At 32.3% G+C, this 20,424-nt stretch overlaps 1 protein-coding gene across 1 annotated transcript in view; it reads left to right on the top strand.

The window, feature by feature from the left end:
* The window catches only part of LRP1B (LDL receptor related protein 1B), a 1,896,287-nt gene extending 1,885,654 nt beyond the window's left edge, over positions 1 to 10,633 (top strand). The window contains exons 88-91 of the mRNA XM_054478394.2: positions 2,644 to 2,734; positions 3,881 to 4,025; positions 7,296 to 7,394; positions 8,852 to 10,633. Of these exons, the coding sequence (XP_054334369.1) occupies positions 2,644 to 2,734; positions 3,881 to 4,025; positions 7,296 to 7,394; positions 8,852 to 8,992 (476 nt within the window). The 3' untranslated portion in view covers positions 8,993 to 10,633. The remainder of the gene's footprint in view (positions 1 to 2,643; positions 2,735 to 3,880; positions 4,026 to 7,295; positions 7,395 to 8,851) is intronic.
* The last annotated feature ends 9,791 nt before the right edge of the window (positions 10,634 to 20,424 follow it).

Genomic DNA, 20,424 nt, shown 5'->3' with positions numbered 1-20,424 from the left:
ATGAGTAAATTGAGACAAATATAATTAATGTGCCTGAGCATATGTTGGTAATGAATAGTAAAACAGATTTGAATAGAGGTAGCCTGGCTCCATTATCTCAACTGCTATGCTGTACTAGCTGTCCTATGGAAAGGGGCTCTTCAACACAGCACTTAATAGTTCTTTCTTCTAATGGAAAAATGTTGTGTGATGAGGTTTCAGAACCATGTTGCAAAAAAGACTTGCTCTATTTTTTATGAGAAAGTTGTTGAGATATCACTACACCCTTAATAAGCACAGTCTATGTTTTTCAAACAGTTTCTAATACTCTATTAACAATGTACTGTTAAAACATGACCTGCAATAGGGATTGATCATTGTATTTACAGTATGAAATTTACTGTCATATACAATACTAGGAAAAAGTACTTATTTTTATAATATCTATTATATAATTTTAAAAATACCTGTGTTTCCAGCAATAAAAACTATTTTATAAAATTAAAAAGAAAACTTGCCAATCTTCTACCCTGCATTATTTATCGGTGACACTAGGTGTTATAGTAGTTACTTTGATTGGTTACATAAACATATCAGAAGTCTAGGCTCTTAAACACAAAATGCTGTAATATATGGGATTGCAACTGCCATCTATGAAGGGAAAAAAAGAAACATTTTCTAGCATACTTAATTAACAGCTTCCTACCTCATAGGAATGTCAAACTGTAGAACAAGTAAAATCTATTTTTAAAAAATGATTTATAATTGCATTGAGAGAAAATAAATTTTATATACCCTAAAACTATATTGATAGGTATTTTACACCCACCAATTTTACACAAATTTTAGAGGAAAATGAAGTAGATATATTTGTAAAGTCATGATCAATCAGTTGAAGTCATAGTTTATGAAGAAACCAAGCTGTTCTCTGGTATTTAAAACTTGTGAACAAATGTTAATTACCATCCAAGCTGCCAGATTCTCTTTCATTAATTGCTAATAAATTACAGATGCATATAAAGTTCACTTTCCCAAAACAAAGGAGGTAATATAGTAATATCAAGCACCGTAAGTTCTCATAACTACATGAAAAAACAAAATGACTTTTACATTTTAGAAAGTGTCTAAATAAGTGGATAGAAGAGATGGTTATTTGGTTATTTTACACGAGTTATTTCTCCAAGTTCTAAATTAGAGATTTATCTTATACATGAAATTTTCTTAATGAAGCCTTTTCGGTATTTGGCAAGTGATCCAGTATGGATTATCTCACCCAGATATCCTCTGGCTATAAAGCTATTAAAACACATCTATATATTTATAATACAGTTCTAAGTGGCTGGTTATTGTGCATATCACCATTAATTTCTACCTTGATACTTTCACATGCACATGTATTTGCATGAAAAATTCATATACTTTAAGAATTTTTAATGTTCTATTCTTAATCCATTCAAGATCTCCATGTTAAATTTTAACTAGTTGTTGGGCTGCTTGGTTTCTTAGGTTAACCAGTGATTAAGTTGACTTGTCAACCAGAAGTTTATTCAAAGTAGACAAAAGCCTTTGTTTCATGTGTACTAGATATTTTTCAGTAAGAAAAGTTAATATTAGCTACGTCATACTTTCCTGTTATCAGGCAACCCTGTATTCAGTTTTCTTCTTATAATAAGTGATATTTGGGTGTATTCTCCTGTGGGTCACATTATTAGCAATGGGCTATTGTTGTCTGCCTACTCACTGACTAAAAAAATCGATTACCCTATTGCTAATCTAGTATATACATGGAAAACAAAGTCTCCTCCATTTTGCCTCCTCCCTGTGCTCAGATGCATAAAAACAAAGACAAATTTCACTGATCATTTTTGAAGATCTATTCTGTTAGTGCTAGTACCCAAGACCTTTCTCATATATGGAAGAAAGGAAAATAATTGACATTTGCCACATAAGCCAAACTCCTAAAATATGTCTTGCTGAAACTGTTCAGAAACTAGAACATGAGAAAGAGAACGTCTTCACCCCCTAATTCTGTGGAATCAAGCTAACTTCCCTTTGTGGTAAGTCTTCTCTGTGTTTTACAGTTGAAGAGCATGAGCCTCAAAGCATTTAAATAACCTACATAAGGTCTCACTTCAAGTAAGTTGTGAAACCAATATTTACACCAAGGTTCCATCCAAATCAAACACTGATACGCCTTTTGTTTTACCAGGCTGCCACCTAACTTGTCACATGGACCCCTGACCAGAAAGTATGGATAACTAAAGGAACAAAACTAAGGGTGGGAATGTGGTCAGTGAAACTGTGTAAATGTTTATTCATTCTTAGTTGATTTAAAAAGAGGTACTAGCAGGTACTTGCATCATTGCTAGTAAATGTGTGTGATGGGAATCACAAAACACAGATCAACAAAAAAGTTAGATCTCTAATCTTAAGGTATTTAAATTCAACACATAAATGAAAGATATCTAAAGAAACATTTCCATCAGATCAAGTGTTTAAGAGAAGAGTGATTTTCCAATAACATAATTATGAACCCGAAATATAAACATTTGGGCTAAGCTTTTATTATATCAATGGTCAAGTGATTTGGTGTAATAAAGTACTTAGTTTTAGCAATTTTTACTTCATTTTATTTCTTCATCTATTCACTCATTTATTTTCCAGGAAGCATTGCCATCATTGTGCCTCTCGTCCTCTTGGTGACTTTGATAACCACCTTAGTAATTGGTTTAGTGCTTTGTAAAAGAAAAAGAAGGTAAGATGCAATGTTCTAGATTAGCAGTCAGTGAATAAATCACACAACTAGGTGCAGAAACATAATGTTTGTTGTTAATTTTTTTAAAACATGATTTAGTTATGCCAACTGTAAAATACAATGTTTTTCAAATCATTTTATACCTCTCTTTTAACTGATTATAATTTAGACAAGTCTTCTCCCATGTTATGTTAATGGAATGGTCCATTTATATATTCTAGCAAAACTGACAAGAGATCATATTATTCAAAAGTTAAGTAGGATTTTACATTTGCAGTTGTCTTTCCTTGAAACAGCAAGGGTCTCTGAGGAGCATCTTTTTATATTAATGTGTATGATTAGTAATGTCAATACAGTGATACTGATATGCATATGTACATCTCCAATTTGTACATTTCGTTCACAAACAGTGCATTGATTCACTTATACCTCATTAGAAGTATCATTTCAATTTATATGAAAATGAACTTATAGATCTAGAGGAGTAGGTTGTCTACAGAAAGACAAGAGCCATGTGTGCTCACTTACAAATGGACGTGAAATAATGTCCATTATTACTGACATAGAGTGTAGGGTGATAGCTATGGGAGATTTAGAAGGGCGGGAAATGAAAGTGGGGTGGTTGATGAGAAATTACCTAATGTGTACAGCGTACATTATTTGGGTGATGGACATACTAAAAGCCCAGGCTTCAACACTATGCAATATAACCACATAACAAACTTGCACTTGTACAAAATAAGCTTGAAAACCAAGAGCTTTTGAGTCAGTATTTGAATTATGTAAAACAGGATTCTAACCATGTAACTTGGAGATTGAAAACAATCTTAGAGTTTATCACTATTTTGTTGCAATAGTTTTCAGAAAGGAGAAAAAATAGAATTTAAAAAGACTGGTAAATATTCAATTTCAAATGATGTCATTTCAGCTATTTAGGAGGTATTTATTTCCAGTGTGTTTTTAGTAAGTCAAAACAACTGGGAAAATGGCCTATCAATGTACTACTTTTTGTTCCTCTGTTACTTGACAAATGTCATTTATTCAATTTATTTCAAAATAAGTCAGTAAATCTATAAATATAATTTCATATGCCTTGATAGTGACATTTATACAAAACTCCCACATATTAATGTTTATATATTCTAGGACAAAAACAATTAGAAGACAACCTATTATCAATGGAGGAATAAATGTAGAAATTGGCAATCCATCTTATAACATGTATGAGGTAGATCATGATCACAACGATGGAGGTCTTTTAGATCCTGGCTTTATGATAGACCCAACAAAGGTAATATGTCTTAAGAAAATGGGCAGTGAGCACTGACATTCTTGAGTTGCATCTCTGTTTTATGGTTCTGAATTTCACCAAGTTTTTCTGTTATCTGAAGTTAGAATAAGGGACTTTAGGATGTATTGAATGATATAGCCTCTTCTAAAGAGAAAGTACAATTATGGACTGCATTCACCTGAAGCTGAGTGTAACACATCTTAGAAAACATGTATTTATTTGCTCAGTTCACTTATAAACATGTTATTTATTTTTATATGTTTTTTATCGAAAAATGATTCATTATCTAATTTTGTTTACCTAAAGCAAATGAAAAACTCATTTAAAAATTGTTTTAGTATTGATATCACACAGCAAATTGTTTAGGTCTTCAGGGGATGGATAGATATATAGATAGATAAAGGTCTATTATAAAGTAAAGCCACTGACTTTCAATTTTGAAATATATGCAAGGAGAAGACCAATACATGCACAGCCTCTAGAAATATGGCTGAAAAGTAGTTTGTAAGACATTTTCTTTTCTACCCACTTCCTCCCAGTATTCCTTACAGTGTGGTTCTATGGGGTTTTGGTTTGGTAGGAACTGGATACTTACAAGATAGTTTTGTTTTCATCACTTCAGACATGGCATCCTTCTTTTAAATTTTTTTTTGTTTTAATTGATATATAATAAGTAGGAAATAAGTACATTGAAGAGATACCTGTACTTTGATTTTTACAGCATTATTCACAGTAGCCAAGATATAGAATCAACCTAAGTGTGCATTAACAATGAATAAAGAAAATGCTATTCAGCCATAGAAAAAGAAAGAAATTCTGTCATTTGAGGCAACATGGATAAAGCTGGATGATATTGTCATATATGAAATAATCCAGGCACAGAATGACAAATACCACGTGAACTCACTCACATGTGAATCTATAGAAGTTAATATTGAAGTAGAGAGTAGAATAGTGGTTACGAGAGGGTGGAGAGGGGAGGAGGAAGGAAGATAGGTGTTGTTCAATGGGTACAAAGTCACAGTCAGATAAGAGGAATGAGTTTTGGTGTTCTATTGCACAGTTAGGTGACGGTGGTTAACAATATTGTATTGTATATTTAAAAATAGCTAGAAAAGGATTTTTAATGCTCTCACCACAAAAAAATCATAACTATATATGAGGTGATAGATATGCTAAATACTCTGATTTTTTTCTGCAATGTATACACGTATAAAAACATAACAAAACACAATATCTCATAAATATGTATAATTCATGTAAAATAATGCTCTAATCAAATGTGTTGAGGTATTAGCAAATCTAGATACACAGCTTAGTGTAAAAATCTTGGTCAGTGTATTTTTTAAATATAAAAGAGTACAGTACTTTATTGTCAAAATAAGTATGTTGTTTCCAATAATGTTTAAATGATGAGCCAGATAAGCTGTGTCCTTGGACTTCTTTGTAATTAAATCACTTTTGAGAAATATTTTTCTATCTGTCATAATATCCTTACTAGTTTAAAACATTTCATTGATACATATAGCCTGACAATCCACAGCCTTTTAAATTTAAAAATATTTGTTAGTTTTTTTTTACTATAAGCTTAGGTTGGCAACTTTTAAGAGAAATAGCTAAACGATACAATTATCCAGTTAAATGTGAAGATTTATTTCAGTGAATTATCTGAATATTCTTTCTGATAATTTTAGAATATTTTTCTCTAAATTAAGAGTATCAATTTACTATTATGAAACAATTTTTCTTGGTTTATTTGCTTATTTATTGAATAGTTATTTATTTTTCTGACTTACAAAAGTTACTTCATCAAAATGCACTTTTACATTGTAAATATCCAATGTGGCCAGTCTACATTCAAATTATTTTTCAATCACAGTCATAGGTGTTCCTGAAGAATCTGAATAGGATCCCACATATTCAGTCTAGTTCTGAATCCATGATTAGGCTTTCTAAGCCTAAAATTGATGCTCAAATATTCACTTCTATGAAAATCAATCAATCTTTTCACATGGATACATTGTGTACTATCAGAGAATATTATATTTTTCTAATTAGACATAATTTTATAGTTATTAAAATTCACTCCTACATCTGAAATTTTTCAATGAAAAAATCCTGGTAACCTTACATTTGATATTTTCTGCTTTAAAATATCACAGAAGTGGAGACACAATACATATTGTACACATTGCTATTGATAATCTATTGTATCTATGAAGGAGAAAGACATCTTAAATAATAGAGTTCTGAAATTCTTTGCATTTTTCTTAGGAATAAAAATATAGTATTCATACATATAACATAGACTAATGAGGATATACTTTACACATTTTTCATATGAAGGAGGGTTCTTATTTTTTCCTCATCATTTTTATTTCTAGTGATAAAATTAATCCAATTTTGTACACTTAAAGAGAATAGCTTTTTATACATTTAAAAATTTTCACATTTACTCTAGGAAGATAAAACTATGCTTCAGTGTCCCCCAGATATATTTTAATGTACTTAGAGCATAATACTCAAATATTTATTTACCAGTTTGATGACTGAATAACCAAAATTGCATGAAATATGACTTAGAAGACTGATTGTAGCTGGATCCTGATATTTGAATATAAATGTGAATTGTTGTCAAATGAGTAACTACAGAAAAAAAACAGCTAGTTCTAATAGGTTTAGACAGTAGTGAATCTTAATAATCATGAATTTTATAGAGGATTCACTCTGTTACAAGGGTTTGATATATGCATGGTGCAATCAGTATAAATTACATTATATGTGAAGAAAAATTTTGTAGAACACTCATTTCTGTTATTTTCAAAGAGGGTAAAATTTCTAGTTCAATGGTATCTTATAATCAAAAAGACTGAAAGTACTTAATACAATTAATAAAATTGATTTGACTATGGGGGTAACCACAGTATAGTTTGAAGAGTTTAAAAGAGATAAATTAATATGTACTAGTTTTATCTTCAAATTCATGCCAATTCTTACTTGGACTATTTTTTATATTTTCTGAATAAGACTTTTGTGAGAGAAATGTCTACCTATGAAGCAAAGATCCAATATTAATATTGGATCTTTAATAATATTAATATTGGATACTTTAAGTTGTTTTAAGTTGTTAAAGCTAACATGAACACACTGTAAATGGTGTAAGGCTAAAGGGTGTTTTTATGTTATTTTTATGAATTAACATGATATGTATCGATGAAAAGTGATTCCATAATATTAGATCAGAAACTAACATTTTCTGTTTATATACAGGCCAGGTACATAGCGGGAGGACCCAGTGCTTTCAAGCTTCCACACACAGCGCCGCCCATCTACCTAAACTCTGATTTGAAAGGACCACTAACTGCTGGGGTGAGAGAAGAATATTCATTATTTCATGTCCATTTCATCACAGAACCCTCACAATCAAAGACTGATTACTAGACTTAGAGGCTTGTTCTTAATTAAATTTTTAATTAACAAGAGATTTCAAAATAGCATTTAAATTGGGGGCTTATGTTATGTGTCCTGTCTATGCAAGATTACATCTAAAACATTATCATTTTAGGCAAGCCATTAAGTAGAAATCTCTCTTCTACTGGATTTGGAAATGTTATTGTCCTTTAACAGTGAACATGAGTATTTGTTATTCTTAGCAAAGAAGCTCTAGCCAGAAATTTAAACTGAATAATTTAAACTTCTGATTTTATTCATTTCCTCTCATAGTGGTTTATTTAATATATACAAATTTGACGTGCAGTTAAATAGACTATACTTTAAAATGTGTCATCATATTGAGAAATTACAGATGGTCTAACAAAACCATTCTCAAAAAAATGTTTCAATTAAGTAACTGGTGTTTAGAGAAAGCTGTTCTGTCTAAAGTTATATAGTTCATTTTAAGCAGAAGAGGAATAAAAATATGCACATCAAGATTCCTAGAGATGAGAATTCTCTCCCTTATCGTCTTTCCCATCAACTGTTTTCATCCTCATTTTCTATCATGTTTGTCTCAATTGCATGGCTCAAAGATTATAATGTTTCCTTGTTGTAACTAAGATTTAATGTACTGTTTTGGGAAAGACAAAAAAAATAACAAAAACAAACAACACTAGGCAAAACTTTCTTGGGATAAACTGCAATTTGTTAAATAATGAACATTATATGCATATGTTTTCCAACTCAAAGAGGTCAGCTACTGCATGCCTCTATTCTACTTCAAAATGCTATAAGTGTTTGTGAAACTTGAGATGACTATGTACATCACAATTCTTTGAAAAAGTCCAAAAATATTTCTAATAAGTACACATAGGTTGTTTGAGGCAAAAATATTGCTTTAAAAATCTGCTACACTAATGCATTTCTTTATATTTTTACTTGTTTTTAAGTTCATATTGAAAAATTATAAGCACCAAATGCTTTTCTGAAAACACATCTTACTTGCTACTGATAGGCTTGTAATAGCAATAAGAGGGACAACAGAAAAACTGAAAACAAGACAATTTAGTTTCACATTTTATGCTTTTATAATAAAGTCTCAGTGAACATAGCTTTCACAAAGATTTTTTTCTGGCTTTTTATATATGGCAAAGCTCCTCTTAGGTTCACAAGTTACTTGCAAAATGTAAAATTATGTTTCATGTAATACCATGCTTGAGTTGACTAAAGTCTGTAAATATAACATGTAAATAACCTTTAAATCATTACTGTTTAATAACTTAAATGCATTGCATATAAATATTGTTACGATTAGGAGATGGACATTCTAGCAAGTAAATAATGCGGCCAAGACCAATAATAAAATTATATTTATTTTTTTTCTCCTTCAGCCAACAAATTACTCTAATCCAGTATATGCAAAATTATATATGGATGGGCAAAACTGTCGAAACTCCTTAGGAAGTGTTGATGAAAGGAAAGAACTGCTTCCAAAGAAAATAGAAATTGGTATAAGAGAGACAGTGGCATAATCAGTGATATCTTTTATATGCTGTATAAATGTATAAAATATAAGGATTACTTTTGTATGTTCCAACAGTATTATACTTGTTTTGGCATCAGCATTACCTCTTTATCTTTTTCCTGGTTAATTGTTTTCTGAGTTTTTTGGGTTTTATTTTTTGCTGATGACTATTGATTGACCATTTGTATGGTATTTTTATGAAAAAAAACTGCACTACAGTACAATTTACAACAATGCTGCTGATATGACACACCTTTGAATTTGTTAAAATTAAAAACAACATATCCCTTTGTAGTGTGAATATGAGCAATCTATTTTATATGAACTTTTTTGGTTGTACTTAATCAACAAAGAGAATCTCTGCACTTTTCCATTATATGGTTTGAAAGCTGTAATACAGTGTCATTTTATTTTTCTGTTTAAATTGATGGAAAAATGATTGAATGGTCAACTCTCTTCTTTGTGCCCATAAAGATTGATTCAGACTCTGCTGAAAATATATAGCTCTCACAAGTTCAGCATCACCTGCTTTGAAATTAGCCTTAGATTGCCAACCAATAGATGAGAATTTTAAGGAAAAAATTTAAAAATATGTAAAATTAATAATTTGCATGAACACAGATGACTACATTTTCCAAAACTTAGTGGACTCTATGTGATGTACTAAATGTATACACCTTGTAAGCAATAGTTACATTTAGGTGGTAGAACATAGCAAAAATATAACTGAAAGTTGGCCGACTGCACTTGCTATGGAATAAGACCTTTTATTCTCCCTCAGTCTCGAGATAAATAGCCAGCCTAGAGCACAACAGGGCATTGGGTACTTGTGTCTTAGGTATTTCTTCCCAGTCACATCCATTTTGTGGAAGATTAACCCAACCCCTTACTACACTGAACACTAAAGAATAATATATAAGCACACAAATTAATGACAGAATTTCAATTATGTGAATGCATCCTCTTTGCTAGGTCAAAAACAAAGGGCAAAGCAGACATTTTAGTATACAGAGTGATTGGTAAATATTTTCAAGATATAATATGAGTAATCCATTATTTGCCCTATCCAAAATATATTCAAGGGCCTTCCAAGTTGTAGAAGAATAATGATCTGCCCATAATCAAAGGTGGAGAGTCTAAATGCTGTACCAGTTGCTCTGGTATTCAGGTTTCTCTGGGTTTTACAGAACGCATGGACCCCATTCACGTTTGGTTTATTTTCAAATTTGAGTTGTAACGAGTGTGATTTAAGTTGTATATATAAAAAAAAGGATAGCATTTTTATACAAATATCTTTAAAGGCACAAAAGATTTATTCACAAGTTTTGGAGGGCTTTTTGTTCCTCTGATAGACATGACTGACTTTTAGCTGTCATAATGTATTAACCTAACAGATGAAATATGTTAAATATGTGGTTGCTCTTTATCCCTTTGTACAAGCATTAAAAAACTGCTGTTTTATAAGAAGACTTTTTGTTGTACTATGTGCATGCATACTACCTATTTCTAAACTTTGCCATATTGAGGCCTTTATAAACTATTGATTTATGTAATACTAGTGCAATTTTGCTTGAACAATGTTATGCGTATCATAAACTTTTTCAGGTTCTTGTTTAAGTACATTTTTTAAATTGAACAGTATTTTTCATTTTGGTTATAATATAGTCATTTTGCCTATGTTTCTACAATGAAGTGTTAAATACTTTATAAAAAATTGTTGACTGACTTATTTAAATGAAATTCTACATATTTAAGAGCTTGTGTTGGGTAGTTTTTAAAAATAAGAAAATTCCTTTATGTAGCTTAAATATTCTGAGAAATCTGTTTTAGTAAACATGGCATTTTTATATCCTTAGAACATAACACACTCCAGGGGAAAACTGATTTCATTGTATCATTTTTCAATGCACAGTAGAGAAGGCATTTTCTGTCTTCATGGAATAGAAACACTCCCCTTAACTTCATCCTTTTCCCTGCCTTCCTGTGCCTGTCAGACTCCGTATTGCAATAGAAGGAAAGGTTCTATACACAGTAGCATGACAACCGTGCTAAACAAGCCAAAGCTCGTCCTGTCCCTTTCTATTCCCCAAAATTGTACTTTATGGAAAATCAGATTTCCATTAGATGCATTTCCACATTATTTTGTTAGAATGGTTATTGCTATACCTACCTTTTAGCATCAGACTAGAGATGGAAAATATAGGTGAGTCTGATTTACTTATCATTGAGTTATATTATTTGAAGGAGCCTTCTGATATCAGAGCTGTGTAAATGCAACTGAAAATATTTCAAAGAACCCACAGAGTGGTGTGATATTAATACAGTTAACATTAGTATAAATATCTAGCAAATAATATATGATATGCAACCGACTGCCAGTTGGGACCTGATACTGATGACCTATTCTCACTAGTGCCCTAGTGAAAACAATAGTCAACAAAGCTTAGAACATGGTTTTTTAACCCTGGGGCCCTGCAGCTATGTTACATGATAAATATATATTTTCAACTACTTAAAGTTAATTTAATCTATTTCCATCACTCTATTGTGTTCTATTCCAATTTTCTATTGCAAAAATTTTTATAAATGCTAGAAATTCAAGTTTATAATTCTCTTTCAAAGTCACAATTCTTTATAAATGCCATCAAAAAATGCTTTCTAAACTATTGCTTCAAGCTTTGATGGGAGATATTTTATAAAAATTAATGTTTCTTGATGAACTTGCTTCTCTACCCAAATGCCTTCTTATCTAGAGCAATGAGTTTCAACTTTTTGGCATTTTACCAAGTAATTATTTGTTTTCCTTTATGGGGAAGGATATTTAGAACTATCATTTCCTTCTATCCATTTCAGTAACGCCAGTACTACCACCTAAAGTTGACACAAACAAATGTCTATAAACATTGCCAAATGTCTTCTGGGGAACAAAACTGTCCCTGATCAGAACTACTGATCTAGAGCTACATTCTGTCTCCCATTATTAAATTACTCTCAGCTGGAACAACAACAACAACAAACAAAGGCCCCTGCTCAAAAAACTCATGGTATCCCCAAGTTTTGATTTTAATTCTTTAGTGTCGACGATGAGTGAGTTATAGAAGTTTGGTTATTAATGACTAAGGGGAAAGCTATGACTAAGGGGAAAAGTTTCATTTGGAAACTTTTACAATTTTGTATAAAATAAGTCATTTATTTATGTAAATGTGTTTTATCTGTGTCCATTTCAGTATCAGTGATTGTGTTTTGTTTTGTGTTTTATCATTTGCTTAGTTGGTTTTTGAATTTCGAGCCTGCGCTTTTCTTCTAGGAATGTTACTTTCCATTTTTATGATGACTGAGGTATGAAGAAAGTTCAATCCTAAATGCATGTTATGGCTATTATAAATGTACTGCAATATACAAAATGCCTACAATTTCCAAATCTCAGAGAAAACTAGTATATGTGATGAAAGAAATTGAAAAAATATTGCTGATTTTTCTTTATGCTCCCTCATTGCTATATCTTCAAACACATCCTTTGGATATAAAATCTTATTCCTCTGAGAATACTAATATTATGTACAGATTCAACTTCTTCATGTAGTTTGATTTAAAAGATTAAAATATAAGAGAATAAGAATTCTGTGAGCTAAGCAAAATATAGCTAACTACTTTTTAAAAGCAGTTTTATCTTACAGTCCATTCCAGTTTTCATCAGTTTATTTAACAATGACTTTCTCAATACTAGATACACCAAAATTTAATGTATACTAAGAGTTATTAATCATTACTTAAATATGAACGCTTTTATTGCAACTTGCAAGAAAGGGAGAGACTCAAGCACTCCTTATGACGTTTTTAGGGCGATCTGGCACAAAAATTTCCGCCAGGTATTTTGAATGTGAGAAAAAAAAAAAAGACCCAAAAAGTGGTTTATTTTTCAATTCTGCTACCACATCTATTGCTAGCTTAACATATCTCGAAAGATAAGTCCCGAAAAAGACAAAGACAATTAAAAATATATAGGGAAGCAGTTTTATTCAGAAAGACATTTTGTTTTTGATGTTATCATATCCAAAGGCCCAACAATGTTTTCTTCATACAGTGCTATGCAAGTATCTAGTGTATAGAAAGAAAAATAGATGAAATGGATTTTTTGGTTTGGCTTTTCTCTAGCAGATGTTATACTTACGTGGCTGCAATTTATTCTGAAAAATAGTTTCTAGTGAATCCCATCTTTTTTTGGTACTCAAAGTGATCAAAAATCAAAAGAAAAATTGGTACTAAAGATGGACTATTTGATAAATTCTATGCTTAGAATGTATTCATTTTCTCTGATGGATAATCTGTCCCTTTAGAATGGGGTTTGTAAGATATTCTTGAACTTAAGCAATGCAATTCTGATACTTTAGTCATTTGTTCACTCCAAGGTAATTTTTCAGCTGTGGTTTCTTCTGCAGTTTTAATACATAAATTATGCACCTCCTGGTTCAATTTGATTTCCAGCTTGCTTATGCAGTAGTGGCCTGGAGAGCCAATGATATGACTCTTCTAGCCTTTGATAGTGAAACCATACACATCTTACTTGAAGCAGGAATCTAGTCATTTATAAGTGAGAAAATACTTGTTTCACACACAGAATAAACTGTGAAATATACTTAAGAATACATTTAGGAGTTTGAATAATAAAGTTTTCTATGGAGATATTTAATAGATATACTTATATATGGAATATATATATATATGGAATATAACTTTAGATTGACTTAACATATCTCAACCGATAATGTAAAAGTTAGGTAAGAAATAACTGGACAGTGAGATTTATACCTAGAATAACCTTTACCTTTAGTATTTCTCTTTTTACAACTTATTGCTCTTTTTACTGTACGATTTATCCATTCTTATTTTTTTTACTTTGAGTAAATTATTTTATGAATAGATTTCACTAAAAGTACTTATCAAAAGCCTATATCTGCAGTGTGTTTGCTGAGCTTTCACATATATGCAAATGTTACAATCTACAATTGTCAGTTATGGCTGTGGAAATTTATTTAAACACCCAACTACACACACACACACACACACACACACACACACACTTAGACTCATATTCTCACACACTGGCTTTGATATGCCATTAATTGTGAAGACAGCATTTCTTTCCTAGGATTTAATAATGTTTATGTTCTCTGGCTTTGAAGTTCAGAAAACATTACCCTTATACATAATGGTAGCTAATACCTAATTTTGTATTCCTTATTATAAGATCATCATATCTTCCCTAATTTGCATTTCTTTTTTTTAATCCAAAGTGACATTGCAGGAAGCCAATGTTACTGTTACATTATTTTATCATAACCTGTATTTTTATTGTAAAAATTGTTGTCATTTTTGAAAACTTAGAAAATATACATAAAGAAGAAAGAAAAATTACCACTATATTAAAAAACTAGAGAGAGAGTCATCACTTCAGAGTATTTTCTTTCTTTGTTTTAGGGTCATGCTTTAATTTTTCTATCCTGCTTTTAAAATATAATATTAAAATATTTGGTTTTATATCTTCCTTGTGCATTTATTTATTTTTATTCAGTTTCTTGTTTGTTTATACTATATAGATGCTATATTGCTTGATTTTACTTTCCTCTTTTGATTTGAAATTTATTTTTTCTGCTGGTATTTTCAACTTAAAAAATATTCGAGTAACAGGATCCAGAATTTAAAAATAAGTATTTCTACCCCTTAAAATGAGAAATTTAACATTCTTAAGTTCCCTAATTTAACTCACCGCCATAGTCTTTGTTGATATAATTTGTATTTTTATTTTTAAACTATTTCAATCGAAGTATTATTTTTGTATTCTTTATCTTTTCCTTATTTGGGAATATTTTAAATTATTTTTACATTTAGTATTTATCTTTTTTACAACTTATAGCTCTTTTTACTGCATGATTTCTCCATTCTTGTTTTTTTTTTATTTTGACTGAATTCTTATTTTATGAGTAGATTTCATAAAGAGTACTTATCAAAAGCCTTTACCTGTAGTATATTTGCTAAGTTTTCACATATATACAAATATTTCTCTAAGGCCTTCAAATAGAAATGTCAGCTCAGTTGGATGCACATTTCTAAAGCTATAACCTTTTCCTCCAAAATTAGGTTGAACTTGGCCCACTGCTTTCGGACATTCAATGTTGTCAGGGATAAGTCTGAGGCCAAGTGTATTTTTTTTTTTTTTTTATCATTTTTCCTCAGGCTTAAAACAAAACTAGTTATAATTAAAATATTTTGACAAAAATGCACAACTCTTTTTTATTAATTTTGTCTACCTACCAGAATATATTTTCAGCTGAGATCTATTTTCCTTAAGATTCTCTTCATTACTTCTGTCCAAATTTTCCTTAAATATACGCAAACACCTACAATTCTTAGGTTAGGTCATTTTTTTTTCCTTTATAACCTATATCATCTTAATAATTTTTTTTCCTCACCACTCCCATTTATTCTTGAATAAATTTTCAAGGTTCTGGCATGCATTACTGATTTACTTTTTCCCCTGTATACTCAATTTCTTTCTTGTGTATGCATATGTGAGCATGTGTGTGCACGCATGCAAGCACCTCAGGGATGAATTTTTATTCAGTGCATATAGAGTCCTTCCTTATCTTACTCAGCTTTAAAACTTTTTTAAAACTCAGTTGTTTATTCTCCTGTTGTATTTTCTTCTCAGAGTTTTCTGCTGAGGTTTCTACTATTTGTTTCCTTTTTCCTATTCATAATACCAACCAGTTTTCAAAAGTTATCTTTTGGCAACATTCCTGTAAGTCTACAGAATGGTGTTCTCATTTATTTGCTTTATGTAATTTAAAAAAAACAGTCCATGGAGCTCTTCATTTTTCTTTTCTGTTTACTAATGCTGAATTAGAAAATGCTGTAGTTCTAGAGCCGTTTAGCAGATAGGATGTGCAATGTTTTCTTTGTTCTCATTTTCTGTCAATTTGATGCCTTTTTGTTACACTTTTTAGGTTTATAACTCCTGATCCTTTTCACCTTCACATATGCTACTGGGTCTGTGCTAGAATCCATTATGATTATTCTCTCTCATTTCAATATATTGCTTTAGATAATGAAACAAAGAAGTACATAAAAATCTCAGGGCTCCTGTAATCCATACCTGCCTGCCACCCCTGAATCTGGCCCAATGTTGTGGCATAACCTTCAACATATTCAACAGGACAGCACCAGGCTTCTCAGTGCTTCAGCAGCACTTCCCTTTCTTGAAAACTGTCCCAGGTGTCTGCCATATTTTCCAGATGTATCCTTTTCTGAAGGACTGTGAAGCTTGGCTCAGGACAGTGCTCCACTCCCATCTAGAAGCACTGACTATTCGGTAGAAGAATGGCTGCCCACTTCTTTTCTAGTTCTTTTAGTCAATACTGAAGATCCTTGATATTACGTAGTACGTAACCACACATAGTACATTCAGTCACCGCACATAGTACATTCAGTCAAAAACATCCCTGCCAACATGGATATCCCCCACCAAATTTTGGTCTCTTAATCTACCAACCTTCGAGAAATCATCATCCCACTCGGGAGTACTACCTTCCTCGCTCCGGGCCTATAACACTTGGGGGTTACTATACTGAAACTATACCTGGCATCTGGTTCTTACCTCAAGGCCATACAGTTAACATCACCCACATTTTCCCCTTAAATAAGACATATCAATGGACTAGAGACTATCACTCTATTAACCAGATTGGGAGCACGATCATGAATTTGGTATTTTTAACTTTTGGGGATGCTATCACTCACCATTGCAGAAGGCCTGGTCCCCTCTGAATCAGCTGTAGATGAACTTGGATTTGATTTCTGCCAAACCAGTTGTAGAAGCTGAGCTTATACTGAATATTATAACCTCGCATAACAACCATAAGGTGTTAATTCATGCTTGAAGGACATAATAATTAATCAACAGACACGTACGCACAATCACCTACCCTTATTTTCAAGAACCATTTTCGATTTAACTCACAACCCCCCCCATCTCTGACTTTATCATTGACATAGGTAAATGTGCACTTGTCAAACCCCCAAAACAAGAGACTAAAATGTAACCCAGTCAGAGCCCAAAAAAGTTATATTTTAATCATGAATATCCCAACAACTACCCCTCGATTGATATAAAGTTTTCCCAAAGATCTCAAGATACCTACCAAATAAGCCTCCATATCTAATAAATAGAGTAACTAGATTTTCACCCTAATACCAGTATAATACCTTGAATATAACCCTTTGAAAGCACTACCCTAGTACATGACACTAAATCAACTATTCCCTAATGTAAGAAACCCCTTTCAACTAAGTTTCTACCAATTCAACTTTAAACTCCCTTGAATTACCATAATTGTAAATGACTACTTATATTTATCTCTTTCCCATCATACTTAAATTTTATACTCAACTATTTATGCAGTTAATGTAGCTTAATTATTCAAAGCAAGACATTGAAAATGTCTAGATATGTCTGCACAACCCCATAAACAAATCAGTTTTGTCTTGGCTTTTCTATTAACTCCAAGTAAGATTACACATGCAAGCATCCTCATCCCAGTGAAAATGCCCTCTAGATCACCTGAATCAAAAGTATCAAGCACACACAAATGCAAGTATCTAGCATGCAAAAATGCAACTCAGAACACTTTGTTCAACCACACACCCCCCAGGAAACAGCAGTGATAAATCTTTAGCAATAAACGAACATTAAACTAAGCTATACTAATATTTAGGTTTGGTCAATTTCGTGCCAGCCTCCGTGATCATACGATTAACCCAAGCTAATAGATCTCGGCGTAAAGAGAGTTTAAGATCTATTTTCAGTAAAGCTAAACTCTAAGTTGTAAAAAACTCCAGCTGAAATAAAATATTATGAAAGTGGCTTTAACATTCTGAAGACACAATAGCTAAGACCCAAACTGAGATTAGATACCCCATTATGCTTAACCCTAAACTATAATAGTTAAATTAACAAAACTATTTGCCAGAATACTAAAAGAAAGAGCTTAAAATTAAAAGGACTTGGTGATGCTTTATATCCCTCTAGAGGAGCCTGTTCTATAATCCATAAGTCCCGATACACCTTACCACCTCTTGCCCTGCAGCCTATGTACCACCATCGTCAGCAAACCTTAGAAAAGCTGCAGAGTAAGCACAAGTATATTCATAAAAATGTTAGGTCAAGGTGTAGCCTATTAGGTGGCAAGAAATGGGCTACATTTTCTATACCCAAAAAACCTCACAACAACCCTTATGCAATCTAAAGGCTTAAGGAGGATTTAGCAGTAAACCAAGAGCAGAGTGCTTGGTTGAATAAGGCCATGAAGCACACAGACACACCCCTGTCACCCTCCTCAAATATTATTCTAGAACAATTATCTCTAAAACAATTATCTCTAAAAACAAATTATCTCAACTAAATATTTACCCAAACAAAAGTATAGGCGATAGAAATTTTACCCTGGTGCAATAGACGTAGTACCATAAGGGAAAGAGGAAAGAACTAAATCAAGCATAAAAAAGCAAAGATAAACCCTTATACCTTCTGCATAATGTATTAACTAGAAATACCTTTACATAGAGAACCAAAGCCAAGTCCCCCGAAACCAGACAAGCTACCCAAGAACAGCTGAAAGAGCACACCCACTTATGTGGCAAAACTGGGGGGAAGATTCATGAGTAGCAGTTGTAAGCCTAACAAGCCTGGTGATAGCTGGTTATCCAAGATAGAATCTTAGTTCAACTTTAAACTTACTCACAGAATTACTTAATCTCCCTATAAGTTTAACTGTTAGTCTAAAGAGGGGCTGCTCTTTAGACTGTAGGAAACAACCTTCCTACAGCAAGTAAAAAATATTACCACCATAGTTGGCCCAAAAGCAGCCACCAATTAAGAAAGTGTTCAAGCTCAACATCTGACCACCCTAAATCCTACTCACAATACTGAACTCCTTATAGCACATTGGACTAATCTGTTACTCAATAGAAGCAATAATGTTAATATAAGTAACATGAAGAGACTCTCCTCTGCATAAGCTTACATCAGACTGGAATAATCCACTGAAAGCCTAATATTACTAAATAATTTAATAAATACCTTATTATTTATCCTCTTAATCCAACACAGGTATGCTCTAAGGAATGATTACAAAGAGTAAAAGGAACTCAGCAAATCTTCCATTGCCTGTTTACCAAAAATATCACCTATAGCATTACCAGTATTAGAGGCACTGCCTGCCCAGTGACATATGTTCAATGGCCACAGTATCCTGACCGTGCAAAGATAGCATAATCACTTGTTCTTTAATTAGGGACTTGTATGAATGGCCACATGAGGGTTCATCCCTTACTTTTTATCAGTGAAATTGACCTATCCGTGAAGAGGCAGATACACACAAATAAGATGAGAAGACCCTATGGAGCTTAAATTTATTAATGCAAACAAAAACTCAAAATAAGCCTAGAGGCGATAATCTACTATCCCTGAATTAAAAATTTTGGTTGGAGTGACCTCAGAGCATAATTTGACCCCCGAACAACCTAAACTAACACCACACCAGCCTATGCGAACTAACATATATTGACCCAATAACTTAATCAACGGAATAAGTTACCTTAGGGATAACAGCGCAATCCTATTCTAGAGTCCGTATCAACAACAGGATTTACAACTTCGATGTTGGATGAGGACATCCTAATGGTGTAGCCGCTATTAAGGGTTCATTTGATTAAAGTCCTGCATGATCTGAGTTCAGACTGGAATAATCCAGGTCGGTTTCTATCTATTTAACATTTCTCCTAGTAGGAAAGGACAAGAGAAATAGGGCCCACTTCATAAAGTGCCTTCACCCCATAGATGATTTTATCTCAGTCTAATAAATCATTACAGGCCCTACCCAAGAACAAGGTATGCTAAGATGGCAGAGCCCGGCAATTACATAAAACTGAAAACTTTATAATCTAAAGTTCAACTCCTCTTCTTAACATATCTATAATTAACCTTCTACTTATTGTCCCTACTCTAATCGCTATAGCATTCGTTACACTCTTTGAATGAAAATTCTTAGGCTATATACAACTACGCAAAGGACATAACATCGTGGGCCCCTATGGACTGCTCCACCATTCGCTGATGCAATAAAACTTTTTACCAAAGAACCATTATGGCCCTCAACATCTAATATTACCCTCTATATTATTGCTCCAACCCTGGCCCTCTCCTTTTGTGAACCCCCCTGCCTATACCAGATTCCCTAATTTAGGCCTATTTATATTAGCCACATCAAGCTTAGCTGTCTATTCTATGATCAGAATGAGCATCCAATTCAAATTATGCACTAATAGGCGCATTACGAGCTGTAGCCCAGACAATTTCATATGAGGTCACCCTAGCCATTATTC

The sequence above is a fragment of the Pongo pygmaeus genome, chromosome 11 (assembly GCF_028885625.2).
Source record: "Pongo pygmaeus isolate AG05252 chromosome 11, NHGRI_mPonPyg2-v2.0_pri, whole genome shotgun sequence".
In the NCBI taxonomy this organism is placed as follows: Eukaryota; Metazoa; Chordata; class Mammalia; order Primates; family Hominidae; genus Pongo; species Pongo pygmaeus.
The sequence above is the reverse complement of the archived record's forward strand: the minus strand, read 5'-3'. Positions and strand labels throughout refer to the sequence as shown.